The sequence below is a fragment of the Tachysurus vachellii genome, chromosome 7 (assembly GCF_030014155.1).
Source record: "Tachysurus vachellii isolate PV-2020 chromosome 7, HZAU_Pvac_v1, whole genome shotgun sequence".
NCBI classification, from domain to species: Eukaryota; Metazoa; Chordata; class Actinopteri; order Siluriformes; family Bagridae; genus Tachysurus; species Tachysurus vachellii.
Genome location: NC_083466.1, coordinates 5,639,893 through 5,661,790, shown reverse-complemented (window position 1 = coordinate 5,661,790; position 21,898 = coordinate 5,639,893). Strand labels below are relative to the sequence as shown.

Below are 21,898 nucleotides of genomic sequence, written 5' to 3'. Positions count from 1 at the left end.
TAGGAAGATGTATGTAACTACAGTCATTAGCTTTGGTTAACTATTGAAGCCTTATCTCTTGTCAAAAGGCTCAATGTGACCGCAGACTTTATTGAACACTGCTGGCAGCAGCGACGTCTGTGTCCGTACCGTTCTTATCAATGACAGCATAATCTCGTAACTCCCTGCTCCCAAGTCATTAAGCTTGTATCTCCGATAAAACGTGACTTTGGGAAAATGTTGTGTTAATGTTGGTACACAACAGTATGTGATAGCAATATAAGGTATAATAACAACTTTAACGATACAATGTTTAATAACTCAAAAAAATACGCGTATTTCCTGAAAAATAATGGTTTTGGAGATACGAGGATTCCGCCCGACAGTGACGATATATATATATATATATATATATATATATATATATATATATATATATATATATACACATCTGCTTGTGTGTATGTATACATTACAAATATTATTTATACTTGATGGTTGTTTGTGTTATTTGTGCTCATATAGATTACCAAAAAACTTGCTGGTGGCATTGCAGACACAGCTACATGGATGACCAATATTGGAAACAAGTTTGGCCAAGTCTTGAACTGTGACCTGACCACTGGTGAGGGAGCTGGCCTAGATGAACTGTGTCAAGGTATAGTCAAGCGCTTCATGGATGCTGGGGAGCCAGAGCCAGAAGTGATTTATGTTGACAGAGATTGCTGCAATGAAACAGGTCTGTGACAATCTTTTTGAAAATTGTGATAAATTAATTGCTTACTTTCATAAATTCACTCATTGTTTCTCATTGGTACAGGCGTAAGCCCAGTTCTCATCTGGTTTCGACCATTGAAATTCAAAGTAAGACTTGATATTTTTCACTTCATGAGGCGTTTCACTTTAGGTCTTACAACAGAGCACCATCCACTGTTTGGCACATTGTGCTCCGAGTTGTCCAGCTGCATTTTTGAGTGGGAGAAGGATGACATCCATCAGCTTAAAGAGGCAAAGAAGGCAGAGCTTTTAAAAAAATGTGGTGGCCATATTCCATCTGAAGCCCAAATTCTGTCAAGCATCACCTCCAGTGAGCTGGCCAAACACTGCAGGAGGAGGACTCGTGGGGTTGAAGAAGTGGGTGAAGTGTTGACTTTGGTTTCAAATGGTACACAACAGCTGTTCCAACAGTGTGGCTTTCTGGAAGAAAACTTTGAAGAGCTTCTCCGTTTTGTGAGGTGTAACCGCTATATCGGTTGGAAAAACCACTGTGCTTGTACCTGCATGTAAACCCAGGCTCAGGAGGGGCCTGTGTACAAAGACTGTACCATGCACACTTCCTAAAACAAATGCGTTTAAGCAGGTCCTAAGTCAGTACACCCTTGAAAAACACCTAGACCCAGGGATAGATTTGAAAATCACGGTGTCTTTAAATGTAGCTTTCTGGCACAATTCCTTTACCAAACAGGCTTAAAAATGGTCTTGTCAAGAACACCAAGATCCAAAGCCACAAGGGATTTGCAAAGTTCATCGGCACTCCCTAGCCAATGATACAAACATACGCCACCTCTCTAGAAGCAAACCAATTGCTGAAACCCAGGATTGAACCAGGGACCTTTAGAGCTTCAGTCTAACGCTCTCCCAGCTGAGCTATTTCGGCAACGGGACACAATGCTGTGAGCATTAGCAACGGGACGCGAGTGTGAGCCTTTGTTTTGTTAAGACCCCACAACACTTTGCAAAATTCATTGGCACTCTATAGCCTCAGCCTCTTGTTTGAGGTAGCTTTACAAAATTGCAGGTTAGCCTATAATAGGGAACTTAAGGTAACTGAAAAAAATCTTGCAGGATAATCTTGATTAAAAGCAGCCAGATTTGTGCAGGGTGGAATTCAGCTGAATTTCCACCCTGCACATTCATCAATCCCATGCACCCAGCACTTTGCCTACTGCAGGACTATTAAGGCCGAACCCCCAATGCACTGTGCATTCCTCCATAACAACACAGATCGTTTCAAATCCTGCACACAAAATAATGTCAAAGAATTTCCATCTTGGTGAGTATTTACATAAAGTGCTTACATATTACATAAAGTTATATTTTAAACTCCATTGTGCTTTGTGTAAGTTACTGTGCAACAAAATTTTACCATTGTAAATACAAATACACTGACTGAGCAGACATTTAGGTGAGATTAAAAAAAAAAAAAATTTCTTTGACAGCGGTGGGATTTAACCCACACCTCCAAAGAGCGGAAACAGGATGCAAGCTAGTGTGAGCGTGTAAGTTTACCAGCACAGAAATATCTACCAAAGTTAAGATCCAGACTGCTAGGTTATCACACCCCACTCTAGCAGAGACAGGACACTAAATCAGTGCCTTGAAACATTTCCCTGGCAGCAGTGGGATTTGAACCCACGCCTCCAAAGAGACTGGAGCCTAAATCCAGCGCCTTAGACCACTCGGCCACGCTACCCACAGACATGCAGGCCTTTACAGTCTTCTGCTTTCCACCAAGAAGGAACATTCTAGCATAAACTTGCTTATGTCAACTAACAAGCATCTGTGTCCAACCAGCACAGAAATACAGCCCAGAGTTGTGAAAGATGCAGATCCAGTGCTAGCTTATCACACCCCACTCTAGCACAGACTCAGTGAACAGTTAGGAAGCTTAATAAAGTTAATTATTGTTTGATTAGAATCAGGGATTAGAATCTCTACAGGGAACGAAAATGAAAACTTTAATTTGAATAAAATCAACTAAAATTGCTCAAGCTAAAGTTTTATTATTTTGTTTAAAATGTCCTTAACTGTTTAACATTATTTTTCCTTTCCAAAGTGATTTCAGGAACCTAAACAGGCCTAACGTCCTGCACAGAAGTAATCACTTCCTGTATGTCTGGTTACAAAAAAAAAATTATATCCATTACAGCATTTTTTATTGTTGCATTTGTTTTGTTTGTTTGTTTGTTTTTTTTTAAGGTTGATCCATGTAGAAAGTGTTTTCTGTGAGCAAAACATATCACACTGCAAAGTAGAACTAAGCTCAGGTACTGAAAATAATTATCCATGTGTTTGGTTTTATTTCTACTCTCAGCTTCAGTGTAGTCTCTGATACATAAAGAATTGTATTAAACATTATTGTCTTTCACTTTAGCTGGTTTCTGACTAAAGAGGAGTGTTGTGGGACACAGGAGACAGGAAACACTAAAATATTGTTTCTGTTCAGAATTTAAAAAAATAGAAAAATCTTTATTTAATTTAATTTAAAATTTATTTAAAATCTTTAATATAAATCTCAGATTTATTGTGTTAGAAGCCTTCTTTACATGGTTTTAATCAAAATAACTATAAAACAGTAAAATATATGTAGTCAAAAATGATAAAAAAAAGACAGTGATGAAACAATATTAATGAATTTATTTGTGTTTCATTATTATTATAACAAACCAGGAAGCTCCACACTCATACAGCTGAATATATTATAGATCCAGTACATGAGATTTAGTAACAATAATAAAGTGAGACAAGTTTTGTATTCTGTACACTTTGATTCATATAGAAAGTAAAAAAAAAACAACTCAATATACATATAAGACACATTTTATATTAAACATTGTGTTTTAACACCCAGCACATTATGATTTTTTTTTTATTTTTTGAAATGCAAAAGAACCAAAAAAATCAATGCACTGTTATATTCATATATATTCATTTTAAAACATTTAATATTCATTGACACACACCTGAGTAGTTTTAAAGGTATAAAGTAACATTTCCCGTAATGAACGTTATACAATTATAGAAATCGATTTTTTTTACTTTTAGTACCTTTTACTCATCACACTTACATTAAATACTTAATACGTAATATGATTGATTTGTTCTGTATATAAATATAAACTCTGAGCTCCCAAAGATGCAATAAATAAATAAAAAAAGAAGGAGTTATTCCTGAATATTTATACAGATTTCCGATAACAGACTATTGTGTCATAAACACAGGTGAATTACGCAGATGATTAAAACAATAAAATAAATGTTTATAATGACAGATAGAGGTTAAATCCTAATCTGTACTCTATGTCTTAAAATAGGCAATTAATTAAAAATACCATGACATATAATAATAATAAAATATAATAAAAATAATAAAAGCTGTGCATCTAGAGTAAACCATTACGTTCTGTGGTGTAGTCGGTGACGTTGGGAAGCCCAGAAACCACACAGCAGCTGACTGCGCTGCGGGAAATGTTCAGATTCTGGACATGGAACCTGCAGGAAATCAAACGTTTGTCATGTTTGCAATGTTTCTGTGTTTAATTATCACCATAATATCACATTTACCCTGGGGTTCAGTTTAATACACTAAATAATTACAAGATACACACACACGCACACAAGTTTCTAGGATAAACTTAACTACATAACTCCAGATCTCTGGAAGTGACAGTAAGCTGCTCTTACCACTCATCTTTATACACATCGTAGTACTCGCATCTGGAGGTTGTGCCTTTATTATTGCAGCCACCAATCACATACAAGTGACCGTCCATCACCTGAAAGAAGAAGAAGACGATCATATGGTGAAGAGGTAGACAATAGATGGATTATTATTCATTATTATTCATTCACTCCAGGTTTTGGAGTTGGGTCTAATCTTGTATTAACACCAGGTTCGTTACCTCAATGCCAAAGTTGCTGCGTGGGTTAAGCATGGGGGAAACAAACCTCCAGGAGTTGGTGCGAGGGTTAAAGGCCTCGATGCTCTGCATCCGACTGAATCCACCGAAACCTCCGATCTATAAAACATCAGATTTCTCTGTGTGAATGAACATAAACAGTGCGAATAGAAACATGTATCCATCCCGTCACTTACAAAACAATGATATGAGCTTCATTTATTTCTTCAAAAATTAAGTTTTCATAGAATTATTTTCACATTTACCACATAGTCTCATTTTAAGACGTCATTTTTGTTAAAATTTCGATCCTTATATCAGTACATAGGTCATATGGTTAAATTTTCTGTGTGTGTGTGTGTGTGTGTGTGTGTGTTATTTTCAGTTCTTACAGCAAACAATTGGTTGTTCAGCGCAATGACACCTAGGCCACTCCTGGGCATGTGCATCGGCTCAATCAGGGTCCACTGATTAGAATAAGGGTCAAAACACTCAGCCGTGAAATGATGCTTGTTTTCACTGAAGCCTCCACAGATGTAGATCTACAGGAACCAAAAAAAAAAGACAAAAAGTAATCAAGCTTCTGGGTGTCTCCAGGTTCTGCTTTCAGGTCTCATCAGGGACTGGAACATTAAATAATATTAATAATAGATTAATTTAATTTTTTAGCCAAAGGCCCTTGACCCTTTTTGTACCAGGGCACTGTATAAGGAATGATCCTGACCTCTGACCCCAATTCACTGTGCTGAAGTTTGTGTGTGTGAGAATTGAAGGCTTACCTTGCCATTTAAAGTGGCAGTGCTGGCGTCACTTCGCTGCTCGTGCATGGATGGGATGAGGCTACACTGGTTGGTGCTTGGTTGATAACACTCAGCTGTGTTAAGACTCACGGTGCCGTCGAAGCCTCCCATGGCATAGATGAATCCGTCCAGCACGGTAACGCTAACATAGCCGCGGCACGAGTGCATGGGCGCTGCCTCGTTCCACGTTCCATCCAAAGGATTGAATGTGCACATGGTGTTGAAGTATTCCACAAGGTCAAAACCACCAATAACATACACCAAACCATCAAAGTACACTGTGCCGTGATACATTCGAACTTGCTCTTCTCTGCTGGAGATGCACATCCAGCTGTCCAGCCTCGAGTCGTACGTTTCCACTATGTTCTTAGAAGATTCCTCACTGAAGCCGATGGCAAACAAGATGGAATACGGGAGCCGTGGACGGGTAAACAGATGTGAGTGTCTGGTGTTGGAGACGTACATGGCCTTCATGGCGTGGGCGATGATGGGTTGACACTCACACACACTGCTGACCACCGGGTTTTTCTTTATATTTTCCAGGAAGTATTCCTGAGTCACCAGAGCCAGCCGCACCTGACCTCACAGCACAGACAACACAATATGAAAGGTCAGAACTTTTGGTTAGAAAGTGGAGCAAAAATGTGGAAGGTTGTAGGATAATATGGAATCTGACTCATTTATACAGGAGACTGTGAGATAATTGTTGTACGATTAAGATCGTATTATATAACAAAAAAGACTTATTATTAAACAAGAAGATCTCAAAATAATGAGATTTTTCCTGCCCATTAGCATGTATTGTTTATTACCATCATTACCTAATTAAATTAATTCAGAGCTATCACTGGATCCCTAACTGTTAGTCTACTGTCTGGTTTCTGTTCCATTCAAACTCAAGGTAGGAACAATCATCAGGGTCTTGGTCGGGTGTTATGACACTCACCTTCGGCAGCAGGTTCACTATGTGCTGCGTTCGGACGCTGGGATCATACCTGATCCACAGGAATACAGCTTGGAACGCTGTTTTCTCCTCCTTGATGTTCAGCTCATCCTTCTCCAGGATGTCACTGAGCTGCTCCACGGTCAGCTCTAGGAATTTTCCAGACTGTGAAAAAACGACGTCCTCGAAGTGATGCAACGTGTACATGTAGGCCTGATCCCGCAGCTCGTAGCACGAGTGAGTGTCAGCGTACTGCCAAATCCTTAAGCAGTTCATTACAAGGTCTTGGATAAGCAGGTAATTGGCCGTGGCCAAGAGAGTCTCCACTTCATCAGTGGTGACTTGAATGTCCTGCGTGTACATGTAGTGGATTATAAGATCCATGATTTCTGGAGATACACCATTGATGTTGTACACACTCTGATCCAGATTGCTCCATCTTGTGAATAGAGCTCTGCAGATCAGGAAGAGAAGAACATATATTAGTTAAAACATATATTAAAAATATCTCCACACAATAGACTAGAGTCCTGATGATGTGGATGCTGCAGTCAGGAGTTAGAGAGAGTTTAAACGGAGGGCGTTCCTCTAGCCTGTCAATCAGAGTGACGACAGCCAATCAAACGTGTAGTTTATGTAACTTGTAGACAAGTCCAGTAATAAATACATTTTAATTGTACTTCAGACACTATAATGAATCATTCAGCAAATCCAGATTATTAAAAAGAAATAAAATCTATCACTATATAAATATTCTTCCATGAAGATAAGATGAAGACGGTGTAGCCGAAGAAAACTAAACTCGAGCTAAATATCAGCGAAAAAAACAAACACTTCATAGTTTATTTCCAGCCCAGTTGTCACCGCATGTGTTTTACACAGTACACACACTGGACATGCGCTCCTTAACATCCTGACACTTGTTTTATTACAATATCGTGTAACAGGGTGGATTTCAGTCAGATGGCTGTGAGGAAACGTCGGCGTTAAGAAATCATCATTAAATCAGACTCGCGCTGTGAGTTGTGACTATGGATCTGTTCATTTAATACTAATGTAAATACCATTTCATCTTCGGTATAGTTTTTGCTCATTAGGTACCATTTTAAGATGAAAAGTTGTGTTTGGTTTTTTACCTGAAATACGGGCTGTACGCCGAGAGGATGTTCTTGTGGACCTTGAAGTCCACTTCGTCCACTCTGAGCACCGCGTCACACAGCGACCCGTCCAATCGCATCTCGTTCAGTAAACCGCACAGCTTCCTGTCTTCACTCATCTCTCTCTCCATACTCGTAAACAAGTCGTCTAATCCGTCCGTGTTACAGGGCGTGATAAGAGCGTTGATAGTGAGTTTTATAAAGAAGCGTGTTTTAAATCGCAGCTTTCTGGAACAGCGCCGAATGCCGCGTCATAGTGACGTCACGTCGTCAATAAGCTGTGGCCTCAAACCACATTTCCTGGCACTAATAAACCATAGTTTTAATGTAATGATCAATTAATTAATTATAATACACCGAAATTTGTAGTCAGAAATGGAAAAAAAGAAAGAAAAGTAATGAATTTTATATATTTTATATAATCAATACATGAGATTTGTCAACAATAAGAAAGTAAAACAAAACATTTTAACATGCAGCATGCCATCATTCCTCTTTCTGTGGTCTGTCTTAACAAAACACAAAATACAGATAGCTGATAGTCCTGCTGATTTCCCACCTGGTATCAGAATGCTGGTTCATTTATTGTGACAAAACATGACTACACATTAAAAATCTCTGGTGTTCTCACCCGAGTTTGTTTATAGAGGTTGTTGAGGATCAAACAATTGTCATTTAATTAATCCCTGATAAATAAAAAGGACAGCTGATGGACTGTGGACTTTTGTCTTTCCTGATGACTTCATATCACAACAAGAAAACAGATCTTTTTATCTTCAGAGTTGCATATACTATTCAACTAATACAATCATTAGTGGCTTCTGTGGAGATGTCAGCTAGTCAGGTGACAGTGCAGAAACCAGGTAAATCTTCTGGCTTTTTGTTTGACAAAATTTTGCTCAAAACAAAAGTAGGAAGTTTATTCTGGAGTAGAAATATATGATAAACCCAACGTAATAAGAAAATGTATCACTCTGTCTATTCTTATTAACATAGGGAGATACTGTATACAGCTGAACATAAGTCTAAATAAACTGTGGATCAGATTTTAATGTTTTCTTGTTTTTCAATCTCTATGTACTGTAGTTATATACACAATTAATGTGGAATAAAATAATGTGGGATTTTTCTTACCCTTAAAAATACACATACCTTTTCTTTTCTTCTTCCCTGTGTGAAAGAAAAACCATAACAGTCATTTAGAACAGAAACTAATCATCTTTAGAGTGAACACAACTATACTGTACTGTAAGTATAATCTACTGGATCTGTTTAGTACTTGTGTTCATCACTGTACTAAAGTGTAAAGAGTAAGTCACAGATCCATTTTCTGTTTATGTGTGGAAAAGAAATGAAAGTGGCGCGCACACACACACACACACACACACACACACACACACACACATATATATATATATATATATATATATATATATATATATATAATTATTTTGAATTATTGTTATACCACAGACCACACAGCTCACTCATATGCTTTTGGGATCAGTTCTACTCTTAACAAGACATCATTCACACAAACCAAATGAGCTGCAATACAAAGACAAGAGAATTCAATTTCACTTATTGTTTTTTTAATTTAGTATAAAGGTCTATTAAGGCCTGATTTAAACTCAGATACATGTTGATTGAAACATGGTAGTGCAGTGTGGCAATAAAATAATTTCACACTCATATCACTGTGTTCCTGAGTTCCTGAATAATAAAGCAAAATCACTGAATTTATATCAAAAGATACCAAATCTGTATGTCAGGGAACAAGCTGTCTTCTTGGATTTAGTGGGTATAATAATTGGGGAAGACACACAAGGGCTAGAAACTAAAGTGTCTTTAGACACTAAAGACAACAAACAAATAGACAAGGACTCAGCAAAAAAACAAACGCAAGACAACTGGTATAAATAAGGAGAACAATCATTGAAACACAAGGAACAGGTGTGCAGAGGCAGGATTAAGGATAGTGTGGGGCAAACACGTGATAGACAAAACAAAAACAAAAGCACGTGGCACAAGACACAAAAAGTGCCAGAATGTCCCCCTAGTGTCCAGGTAGGGAATAGTCCCAACCATTCCTGACTCTGTAATCATAGAAAAAAATCTCTTCCCTGTTCACTTCTTAATTATGAAATAATTATGTACGTTAAGTATTTCATTAGTAACCTGCCTTCTAATTTCTCTTGTATTGACTGTGGATGTAGGAAGGGTCTACTTATTTTTCCAACTAGTTCCTGAATGTTTATTTATGTTTAGGGAATAAAATGCGTACATATAAAAATCTGTTTTTTTTTTTTTTGTTGTTGCTGTTGTTGTTTTCACCTGAGTGATTTTCATTTTATTGAAGTTGAAGAAAACAGCTGTTATGTAGGCCCTGATAAATAACACAGTCTATTTAGTAGTAGTCTTTTTTATTGTAACTATAATTTCTTATGAAATAAAAATGTTTTTAGTTGTTATTTATTAATAATAGTGAACAGTGCATGCTGTATGTATGTCTTAATATTCCAGCACTCCAAAAGTTATGTGTCCAAAAGTGCTGTGTTAATGGTCCAAATGGTTCAGTATCTGTCTGTGATATAAACTACATCGATAAAAAATGGTCAGAGATAAAATGCAGACAGAAGCACAAGTTTCATGTCATTAATTCTACACAAGGTGGAATATCAGTGCAGCTGAATTTGGGGACGTCGCTACTCAAGAGGTTTAAATTCCCTCTTATTTGTCAGAGTTACAGATTCATCTAACATGAATTTCTAAATGTGACTTGTTTCTACAATATTAACATATGACTTGATTTTGTTGACATAATCACTGACATTAACAGACACCAACAATGTTGTATATATTATGGTTACACATTTAAAGGCATCTATAAAAATACAATGATTTAAAAACTCATTTTCTTATGTCTTAAAACTCTTCTGTTGAACTTAAATGTATTAGTTTTTAAAAATAAAAGCGATTTGAAAAAGGTTTGAAAAGTAAGGAACCCCCTTTGAAGAGTTTAGACATGTAAACAGGTCAAGATGTGGAGGAATGTAGTCACAGAGACCAGTGCGTCACCTTCTACAAAAAACACACACATTTTTTACACCAGTGTAATCATGACACTGTTAATACAGGAATGTTCATTGTACAAAGAATTTTAAAATAAACCAGATTAAAATTTAAAAAACACAGGGTCATGCTTTTGTGGATAGTACTTGTTCCTCCTTAAATGTTTTTTCCTCGTAGCTTCCTGATCAACTGTTCTGTTCATCTTTAAATAAAACCTCCACACAGTAATGAAACAGGAAATGGTAGTAACCTTTCTCATTGATCTTCACATTATAATGGATGTAGATCTACCCTGATGCACTTAGAACCTCCATGATCACTGATACACAAAGTAAATAATCTTCAACAACAAAGAGCTCTTTTTACATCTTCATCTTCACATGACAACATCCTACATTAGCAATAACTTCGGTTCACTTTTAAGCTTGATTGTAGATTTGATTTCTTCATCAGTCCCTATGTGTCTCACCATTTTTTAAATTATGATTGTGTGCAATATTTGAACTTCTTGTGTATTTTATATTAATGCCTGAGTTACACTGCTAGTCTGAACAAGAAAATAATTAACGAATAAATGAACAAGTCTGATGTTTGTTAGTTTTTTTTGTTCAACAAAGCTTAATATTTATACTAAAAAAGGCACAGATTTCCCTGTATGACGAACTTGATGATGTTACGAAAAGTGAATGAATAAATAAATAAATGAATAAGCTGTCTCTTAATAATAAAACGTGTCAATAATATAAACTCTTTAAGATCATGATAAAGAAAGAGAGAGACTTCCCCAAAAAGGGCATGCAACTTTCTATAAAGCACTGGCGGGTCTGCTTTAAAGAAAACTTTGTTAGTTTTTTTTACAGTACAGCTGGATTTCCTGTCACTGTGGGCTTCAGAGAACAGTATTACAGAACAGAATCTGATACAGGAGATGATCAGAGCCACTTCTTTATCTCCGTGAATTTTAGCAAAATTTTTTCATAAATATAAAGAAGGAACTCAGGTTTACATTTTGGGTATCATCTGTACCAGTGCAGATTCTGTACAGTACCACAGAGTAACATCAAAACCTTCATCTAGAAGAGAGCATAATGTATTTAATCTTATATTAATGTAATAATGTAATTATCATCATGTAAATAATCAAGAAATACTTAAGTCAGACCCACACGCTGCATTCTCACACTGCATCACCACACAGACTAATATTTAATATAATCTAGTTAATATTTCTGCAATAACAAAAAGTCAATCTTAACTCACCAATGAAAGCCACAGATACATGAATATAACAGTGAACATGATGACTGGTCTTAGCTCAGTGAAAATAGTCCAGATCTTTCTGTAATCTAATATGTTAACACCATAAAGCTTTAAAGAGCTCCACCCCACAGCATCACATGACAGTGTCACCAATGTTGTTGTCAGATTGTTGATTCTTACTGAAACATCCTGGCTTTACATTCAGATTTCCAGAGAAGTTTCCAGTTTTCAGTGTTTCTGACACAGCAGGTGCTTTTGTTTGTCAGAGAATTGACATTAGATGAGTATTTATTCTTATGACAGTTTAGTCTGAAGTGGACAGTTGTGTTGTTTAATCAGAATGGTATCTCTGAAATGAGCTTAGGCACTAACAGTAACCAGGGCAGGGGTTAGGATATTATATCAGCAGTATGTATGATAGAAGAACAAGTATACTCTATGTCACAAAAGTTTTTCAAAAGGATCTCTGACTGTAAACTTTGTTACTGAGCAGGAAGGTTGGAGGTGATGTGAAAACAGACCGAGCCAGCAAGGAGTTGAACCTAGAAACGTCTGATCCGTAGTCAGATGCGTTATCCATTGCGCCACTGGCCCTGTTCAGACTGATCTTGGAACAGGCAAATTATACTTTTTACAGCTCAATCTGGGTCAGAGAAACGTTCGGTAGTTGTTCCTATATGAAAAGTTAAAGTCATTTCAGTCATTCAATCCAGGATTCCTCTTGTCCTTAGATCACCTATATGAGTTCATTAACTTTATATGTTGAGACAAATAAAGCAGTATTTTATTTTAACAGTGCGTCTTTTTTTCAGGTCCAGTATTTAAGTTTGGATTAAAACTTTCTTTTTTGATTTTGGACAACCTGCATTTAGTTAGAACATAGGCTGCTCTTAGCAGAGGATGGTTTCGATCCATCGACCTCTGGGTTATGGGCCCAGCACGCTTCTGCTGCACCACTCTGCTTCACCACACCCCAGATGGGACTTGAACCCACAATCCCTGGCTTAGGAGGCCAGTGCCTTATCCATTAGGCCACTGCTGTTTTGAGTTTCTGGTGTTCTGGGTTTCTGCTGGAGACGTCTAAGAGCTAAACTGAAAAGTCTAATTTTCTTTGCTGGACATGGGATGCCTAGGAAACAACAAAGTATCTAAATAAATTAGACTTTTAATAAATATTTTCATATATTTCATATATGATTCTGTTTTCTTTTTAAAAAGTCTCCACAAATCTAAAACAATTCCTTTTGGCTATGATTCTTCTCTCACATATTAGACTTTTCATTAACATCATACTCAAATTTACAAACTTTTTGTTTTGACTTCTTTTTGTCTCGACCTCACATTACCATTCTATTCCATTCCAAATCATTTTCATTCCAGTCCCCACTCACATCTTTGATTCGAACTTTACATTGTTTAAAAAACAATTCCAATTCTTTGCAATGTAAAAACAGATGTAAAAACCCTTCCTCCCTTTACTGACACACTTTACACATTGGACTTTGTTCAATCTTGGTTAAGATTACGTCTGAAAATACTGCTTTAGGTCTTATAAAATATAAAGTTTCACTTTCACACACTTCCCTTTCATATTCTTCCATATGTATTTTTTTAATCCTTCAAAAGTTTACACCAGTACTCATTTGTATTTGGTTCCTTAAAAACTTCTTCCCTAAAAATCTCATGAAACATTTTAACTGTACAGCTTTTAAAACCATACAATTTTTCTTCTTGTTTCAGATAAATGTTCGTCTGTTCTTTTTCTGTTTCCATGTTGTCTATTTTCCTTATCCACTCTTTTGGTATTGCATCTTTGATTATTTTATATTCGTCCCTCAGTTCTTTCTGATCATATTCCTCTTTTGCCTCTTCCATTGCATCAATAAAAAACTGTTCTGGTAGAAACCCCTCTTTAAATTCATATAAAACGTCCTGTACTCTTGTTATCCCTGCTACCATCCACTTCTTAAAAAATATTACTGTCCCTTGTTTTAAAATGTTTTTGTTTAAGAACAGAGGTTGATTTAAAATGCTTTCTCTCCCTTGTGGAATGTGCTCAATAATCTTTAACAGCTTTCCCCAGGCATTTAACATTTCTCTATATTCATTCATTTATCCGAACTACCTCGGGTCACGGGGAGCCTGTGCCTATCTCAGGCGTCATCGGGCATCAAGGCAGGATACACCCTGGACGGAATGCCAACCCATCGCAGGGCACACACACACTCATTCACTCACTCAATCACACACTAGGGACAATTTTCCAGAGATGCCAATCAACCTACCATGCATTTCTTTGGTACCCGGAGGAAACCCCCGAGGCACGGGGAGAACATGCAAACTCCACACACACAAGGTGGAGGCAGGAGTCAAACCCCGACCCTGGAGGTGTGAGGCGAACGTGCTAACCACTAAGCCACCGTGCCCCCCATTTCTCTATAAAATTTCAGTAATCCTTCTGTCATCCATTTTTTTGTTTTCATCCATAAAATTCCCTTGTCCAAATTAAAATTGCCACATTTGTTTATAAAATATTTCATTGTTTTTTTTTTTCATTCAAATTGGTTTTCTTCTTGTAGATATTGCTTGACTACTTTCACTCTTAGACTCATTTTGCTCTGTTCTATGTCCATTAAACCTAAGCCTCCCTTCTCTGCCACCCCTAAGATCATGTTGTAAGCTATTCTTGCTGGTTTACCCTCCCAAAAAAGTCACAAAAGCATTTTTTCAGCCTCTTTTCTGTCCAAACAGGCATATCATATGCATATAGAACCTACCAAAGCTTAGACACCATTAAAACATTTAAAATTAAAACCTTCCCTTTCAAGTTCAGTGCTCTTTGTTTCCAAATGTTTGTCTCCATTCTATTCTTGTTAAAAGCTCCTTCCACATTTCATCTCTTACTTTCTTCTTGTTTTTACCAATCAAAATTACGGTGGCCGGGAAGTGCAAAACACATTAACAAATCCGAAAACAAATGAACAAATCCCAAAACACATTAACAAATCCCAAAACACATTAACAAATCCAAAAACAAGTTAACAAATCCCAAAACACATTAACAAATCCGAAAACAAATTAGCAAATCCGAAAACAAATTAGCAAATCCGAAAACAAATTAACAAATCCCAAAACACATTAACAAATCCAAAAACAAATGAACAAATCCCAAAACAAATTAACAAATCCCAAAACCAATTAACAAATCCCAAAACACATTAACAAGTCAGACAACCCAGAAGAGGTTGGTATAGTTTGTGAATGGAAACTTACAGTACCATCATCGGAAGAGACACCTTCCGGGTTGTCTGAATCGGTGCATGAAACACATTAACAAATCAGAAAACACAATAACAAATCAGAAAACAAATTAACAAATCAGAAAACACAACGACATTTCAGACAACCCGGAAGCGGTTGGTATAGTTTGTGATTGGACAAGACACCTGTCACTCAAAGTATACATGAAGTTCAACAGTCTGCCACAGGGAAAAGTTGGAATGGATGGATGGAATGGATTACTGTGGATTAATTCTGTTATTTTCTTGAACGGAGAACTTTATTTAAACGGAGAACTTTACACATTACACATAAGATTCCATACCTGTATATCTTGAGTGACAGGTATCTTGTCCAATGATCGGTAAGTTTCCATTCAAAAACCATACACTACCGTTTCTGGGTTGTCTGACTTGTCGTTGTGTTTTCTGATTTGTTAATGTGTTTTCTGATTTGTTAATGTGTTTTCGGATTTGTTAATTTGTTTTGGGATTTGTTAATGTGTTTTTTGATTTGTTAATGTGTTTTGGGATTTGGTAATTTGTTTTCGGATTTGTTAATGTGTTTTGCACTTCCCGGCCACCGTACAAAATCCCTAGAATTTTCATTTCATCTACTTCTTTAAAGTTAAAAGAGTCCCTTAAAATCAATGCCTTCCCAAACCTCATGTATACTGTTTTGTCCTCATTTAATTTACTTCCCGAGCCTTTACAGTATTCCTTTATAATCTCCATAACATGTTTGACACTTTCTTTCCCTTCTACAATTACCGTTGTATCATCCGCATATTGAAAAATTTTCCCCTCTGCTTTACGTTCCTGTATTTCTATTCCTCTCACTTCCTTTTTTTGTCCTATTGCTAATCTTAGGCCTTTGTAAAGTTCTCCAGGCTTTTGTACATCTTTACCCACACATACACACACATTATTGTAATTAGAGCACTGTGGGGTCAGTAGTTCTGCCGGTGTGTTCTGGGGACACCACTTTCCTGAGGTTCTACTGATGTGAAAAAAAATCTGGCATGTATAATTTAATTCTGGGAACATAAAAATCACTTGAAATTATTGATTTAAATCTGAGTTTCTGTGCTTGTTTTTTCACACCTAATGGGGACATAACAAGAACTCATCACTAATGGGGACCTAGTTTGCATACACAGAAAATTAACCGATTTTCATGTTATAGTGGGGACACCACTAGATACCCAATTTGCATACACAGAAATTTGGCTGGTTTTTGTGTTGTAGTGGGGACAGCACTAAACGACTCTAATTTGCATACACACACACACACACATCAGGTCATTTATAACATCAAGGGGACATGGCTTAATAAAAACAAGTTGAGTATTTAACTTAACTAGCTTATGAAAAATTACAAACCAAGTATGTGTAACACTACATGTAAAGAACAGATGACCTGTATTTTCTCTATCTGTCAATTTAAGCACCTCATGAGTTTGAAGAATTGTTTACATCAAGGACTGTTAACCAAAACTTCACTAATTGCATACTCATAAAATGGCAATTAATCTCTTTTACACAAATACAGGGAGTGCAGAATTATTAGGGAAGTTGTATTTTTGAGGATTAATTTTATTATTGAACAACAACCATGTTCTCAATGAACCCAAAAAACTCATTAATAGCAAAGCTGAATATTTTTGGAAGTAGTTTTTAGTTTGTTTGTAGTTTTAGCTATTTTAGGAGGATATCTGTGTGTGCAGGTGACTATTACTGTGCATAATTATTAGGCAACTTAACAAAAAACAAATATATACCCATTTCAATTATTTATTTTCACCAGTGAAACCAATATTACATCTCAACATTCACAAATATACATTTCTGACATTCAAAAACAAAACAAAAACAAATCAGTGACCAATATAGCCACCTTTCTTTGCAAGGACACTCAAAAGCCTGCCATCCATGGATTCTGTCAGTGTTTTGATCTGTTCACCGTCAACATTGCGTGCAGCAGCAACCACAGCCTCCCAGACACTCTTCAGAGAGGTGTACTGTTTTCCCTCCTTGTAAATCTCACATTTGATGATGGACCACAGGTTCTCTATGGGGTTCAGATCAGGTGAACAAGGAGGCCATGTCATTAGTTTTTCTTCTTTTAGACCCTTTCTTGCCAGCCACGCTGTGGAGTACTTGGAGCATTGTCCTGCATGAAAATCATGTTTTTTTTGAAGGATGCAGACTTCTTCCTGTACCACTGCTTGAAGAAGGTGTCTTCCAGAAACTGGCAGTAGGACTGGGAGTTGAGCTTGACCCCATCCTCAACCCGAAAAGGCCCCACAAGCTCATCTTTGATGATACCAGCCCAAACCAGTACTCCACCTCCACCTTGCTGGCGTCTCAGTCGGACTGGAGCTCTCTGCCCTTTACCGATCCAGCCACGAGCCCATCCATCTGGCCCATCAAGACTCACTCTTTCATCAGTCCATAAAACCTTAGAAAAATCAGTCTTCAGATATTTCTTGGCCCAGTCTTGACGTTTCAGCTTGTGTGTCTTGTTCAGTGGTGGTCGTTTTTCAGCCTTTCTTACCTTGGCCATGTCTCTGAGTATTGCACACCTTGTGCTTTTGGGCACTCCAGTGATGTTGCAGCTCTGAAATATGGCAAAACTGGTGGCAAGTGGCATCTTGGCAGCTGCACGCTTGACTTTTCTCAGTTCATGGGCAGTTATTTTGCGCCTTGGTTTTTCCACACGCTTCTTGCGACCCTGTTGACTATTTTGAATGAAACGCTTGACTGTTCGATGATCACGCTTCAGAAGCTTGGCAATTTTAAGAGTGCTGCATCCCTCTGCAAGATATCTCACTATTTTTGACTTTTCGGAGCCTGTCAAGTCCTTCTTTTGACCCATTTTGCCAAAGGAAAGGAAGTTGCCTAATAATTATGCACACCTGATATAGGGTGTAGATGTCATTAGACCACACCCCTTCTCATTACAGAGATGCACATCACCTAATATGCTTAATTGGTTGTAGGCTTTCGAGCCTATACAGCTTGGAGTAAGACAACATGCATAAAGAGGATGATGTGGTCAAAATACTCATTTGCCTAATAATTCTGCACTCCCTGTATGCATCAACACAATACAGATTACAGACTCTCAATTTTTCTCTGGAGCTTCCCTTTTTCATTAAATGAAAACCTTCAGATACCAAGGAACCTTTTATGGAAGTAGGTACCATGGCTATTACAGATTTCAAAGCTGTAATCTCAAGAAGTCACCCCTTTCCTGCACCAGATATTTTTGAGGAACAGAAAGGACACATGCATGAGGTACTGAACCTTACTGATTTGTCAAAGAATATCAAAAATTTTGGCAAGTTACAACTGATAGATGCATCTTCTATTTCAGCTGCTTGAGCTATTTGCATATTGGTATGGAACTCTTTGCTGAAGTGAAAACACTGTCAGTCAAAAAAGCCCTTGTCAGGAAAAGCCCTGTTTATTTAACATTACAGACAACTTGAGACTTGAGCTTCTTTACTGCCAAAGTCAACAAAGTCTCATTAAATTTACTAAAAGCTCACATGTACTATGAATAAACTCTCTCATTTAGTATAATACAAAGCTGTTAAGCACAACTCTTATTTACACTTACATCAACATCCAAAAGTAAATGAGTATTCTCTATAACATACTATAATGAGCACTGAACATTCTATAACTGGCTAGGCCTGACTAGCATTTGCTTCATAATTAATTAAAAATAAATTGCTTTCAAGTATTAGGATCAAAAATAAAACTTTTAGCAACCAAAATAAAAAGTTTGACCCTTACAATCACCTCAAACCTTGCATACTGCACATTACTTAGTATACACAAATGAACGGATTTTTTCCAAAACATGAATATGGCCTTAATCTTTATTAATCTACCTAAACTGACTACGCTAAAAAGTGGCAGCTAACAATTTAACAACATTTGCCAAGCTAGCTAGGCTAAACAAATAAATGGGCAGCACATTGGAGCTTTTATTGCCCAAACAAAAGGCAGTGGCAGTAAAATGGAAGGAGGTGGCCAAAATAAATTTGATTGGATGCAGTATCAAGGTGTAGGTAAGGGTTCTTATGAATATTGAAATGCTTGATCTGTTCCTGATTAGTTTATTATGAAATAAATGCTGACTGGTTCATTACAAAGTGATAGCCTAGAGATGGAACATAACTTATTAAAGAAGAACTAGTAAAGTACCAAAGTGCCATTATCAGTCTTATCTAATCATTCTTGTTTAGATCTCTCTTATAAGCTACAATGCGATTGTAGACATAGAATTTGACACTTTGCCAGTCTCTATCTTTAAGAGCTAAAGGCTCAGCTGTAATGCAGTTTTGACAGGCCAACTTCCCTGGGACATGGCATGACCTGCGGTGACCTCGTTTACTTCCCAAGCCTTCCTCTTTTTCAGAGTAGAAGTTTTACCTAAATGAAATAATTAACATTAGTTACACAGCAAACACACAACCTTATATCTGACGTCAATTGTTGTCTAGCAACTGCTCTCTAAATACATGGACATGCGATTCAATACTGTGTTGCATTCTGATTTATGGTCCATAACCAATTTATTGGCCTTGCATCCTTACACAGTTAGGGCTCTGTTTCCTTACTGATGGGTGGCCTTGTACTGGGAGTTTTTTGGGTTTTTTTCCAGTGAACTAAAAGTTGACATGATGAAATTTTGAGTCTTAAGAATGAAAAATCTTCAGTTCTCATGTTGGGAATTTCTACCAAAAGACAGGATCAAAAAAAGTGCCAACGAACTACATAATTCTGAAATTTGTGTTCATTGAAAAGATACTATTTGAATCCAATGCATTCATCAGGCGACAATCAGGCTACTGGTGGTGAATTTGTGTAGTGAATCACATTTTCTTGCTGATTTCTTATCACTGTTCCAATGGCCTATTCTGTACAGTATATCAATCCATGAGGGTTATCAGCCCAACCACTATAATTTTAACTGAAAATAACATGGTCATGGTCAATGTTATGGTCAAAACATAATATTTGCTGATTATAGCCACCAACCCAGCCTCAGCTCTGTAAAATCTAAGAAAAATACATCAGATATATTAAGATAAATCAGATTTATTACCACACTCACCTTTAGAAGACCTTTGAAGAGAATTCATCTCCACGTTGTGCACGATTTCAGTGTCTACTGGTGGCACCCTCACATCTGCTTGAGTGTCTGTGGAAAATTTTAGTGGCAACTCCATGTAAAATTTTAACCATATTTAATTACTTTTTTAAAGCATACTATCTTTTTATATTCTATTACAATTAAATAAAAATCGTTGTGTAACAATAATCATGCTTGTTATTATTTTAAAAATCCTTACCTTCATGTTCTTCGCATTTCTCACCTTCCTCACTCATTATTTCATCACTGTTTAACTCCATTTCCTCTGCAAAAAGTAGAGTGGTACGTTTGTCAGACTTTACACCACAGCCACTTTGTTTCATGTGTCTCATATTAACGAAATACAGTACTGTGCAAACATTTTAGGCAGGTGTGGGGAAAATGCTTTCAAAAATAAAACTGTTAATTGTTTATTTTTATCAATTAACAAAATTCAAAGTAAATACACAGGAGAGAAATCCAAATCAAGTCAATATTTGGTGTGACTACAGTTTTTGAAGGAACTCAGCAGGTAGGTTGTTCCAAACAAATTGGAGAACTAAACACAGATCTTCTGTTGATGTTGGCTGCCTCAAATCCTTCTGCTTTTTCATGTAAACCCTGACAAACTCGATCAGGGCTCTCTGGAGGCCAAAACCATCACTTCCAGGACTCCTTGTTCTTCTCTATTTGGAAGATAGTTCTTAATGACGTTGGCTGTATGTGTGTGGGGTTGTCCTGCTGCAGAATGCATTTGGTCATGATGGTATTGCATGATGGATAAGTATCTGCCTGTATTTCTCAGCATTGAGGACACCATTAATCCTGACCAAATCTCCATTTGCAAAAATGTCTTTTGCTGCTGGCACTGCTGGACATCTTCTGATGTCAAACGGAAGTGAGCATGTCTTGTAGTATTTCATCTGATGCATTAATTTTCCGTGGCCAACCACTGCATCTACGGTCCTCAACATAGGCTGTTGGTGCTTCTTCAAAATATCTTGATCACATCTTGAAACCCCAGTCTGCTTTGGACTATTTGTCTGGGAGAGAACATGCTGATGCTGTAGAACTACCTTGTGTCTTGTTACTGTATGATGTGACATGAAACGGTCTTCCACAGCCTTACCTTAGTAGAAGAGTTTGTCTGTTCCTCACCCACATTTAATCTTCTACACAGCTTTTTTTGTTTCAACCTACATATGAAATTGATGATCATTAGCACCTGCTTGGTGTTACTGGTTAATCATACACCTGACTCTGATCCTACAAAATCCCTGAATTTGTCCAAGTGTGCTGGTTTGAAGCCGAAGGTTGGTCAAACCATCTACTGATTTGATTTAGGTTTTTCTTGTTTGCTCACTTAGTACATTCATAAAAATAAATATAATTTTTGGAAAGCATCCTTAACTTTAGAGCATTTCTTCACATCTGTCTAAGCCTTTTGTACAGTACTATACTTAAATAGAAACCCATGACTGTAGATGAGCAAAATAAAAAATGTATTTTATATACCATTTGGATCAATAGTGATCTCATCCAAATAAGCACTTTGCTGACTTTTGCAAGCTGTAGGGTCTT

At 37.0% G+C, this 21,898-nt stretch overlaps 1 protein-coding gene and 2 non-coding genes across 3 annotated transcripts; all 3 read right to left on the bottom strand.

Moving 5' to 3' along the window:
* Positions 1–1,563: 1,563 nt before the first annotated feature.
* On the bottom strand, positions 1,564–1,636 carry trnaf-gaa (transfer RNA phenylalanine (anticodon GAA)). The gene has a single exon. It is a non-coding gene; the product is annotated as a tRNA-Phe (tRNA).
* Positions 1,637–2,370: 734 nt separating this feature from the next.
* trnal-uag (transfer RNA leucine (anticodon UAG)) lies at positions 2,371–2,452 on the bottom strand. Its single transcript has one exon. It is a non-coding gene; the product is annotated as a tRNA-Leu (tRNA).
* Positions 2,453–4,142: 1,690 nt separating this feature from the next.
* Positions 4,143–7,688, bottom strand: LOC132849289 (kelch-like protein 10). The gene is made up of 7 exons (XM_060875539.1): positions 7,538–7,688; positions 6,405–6,855; positions 5,438–6,034; positions 5,051–5,200; positions 4,662–4,778; positions 4,444–4,535; positions 4,143–4,251 (listed from the first exon to the last, which is right to left on the bottom strand). The coding sequence occupies exons 1-7, from the start codon at positions 7,675–7,677 to the stop codon at positions 4,143–4,145; spliced, it is 1,656 nt and encodes a 551-aa protein (XP_060731522.1). The 5' UTR covers positions 7,678–7,688.
* Positions 7,689–21,898: the final 14,210 nt, after the last annotated feature.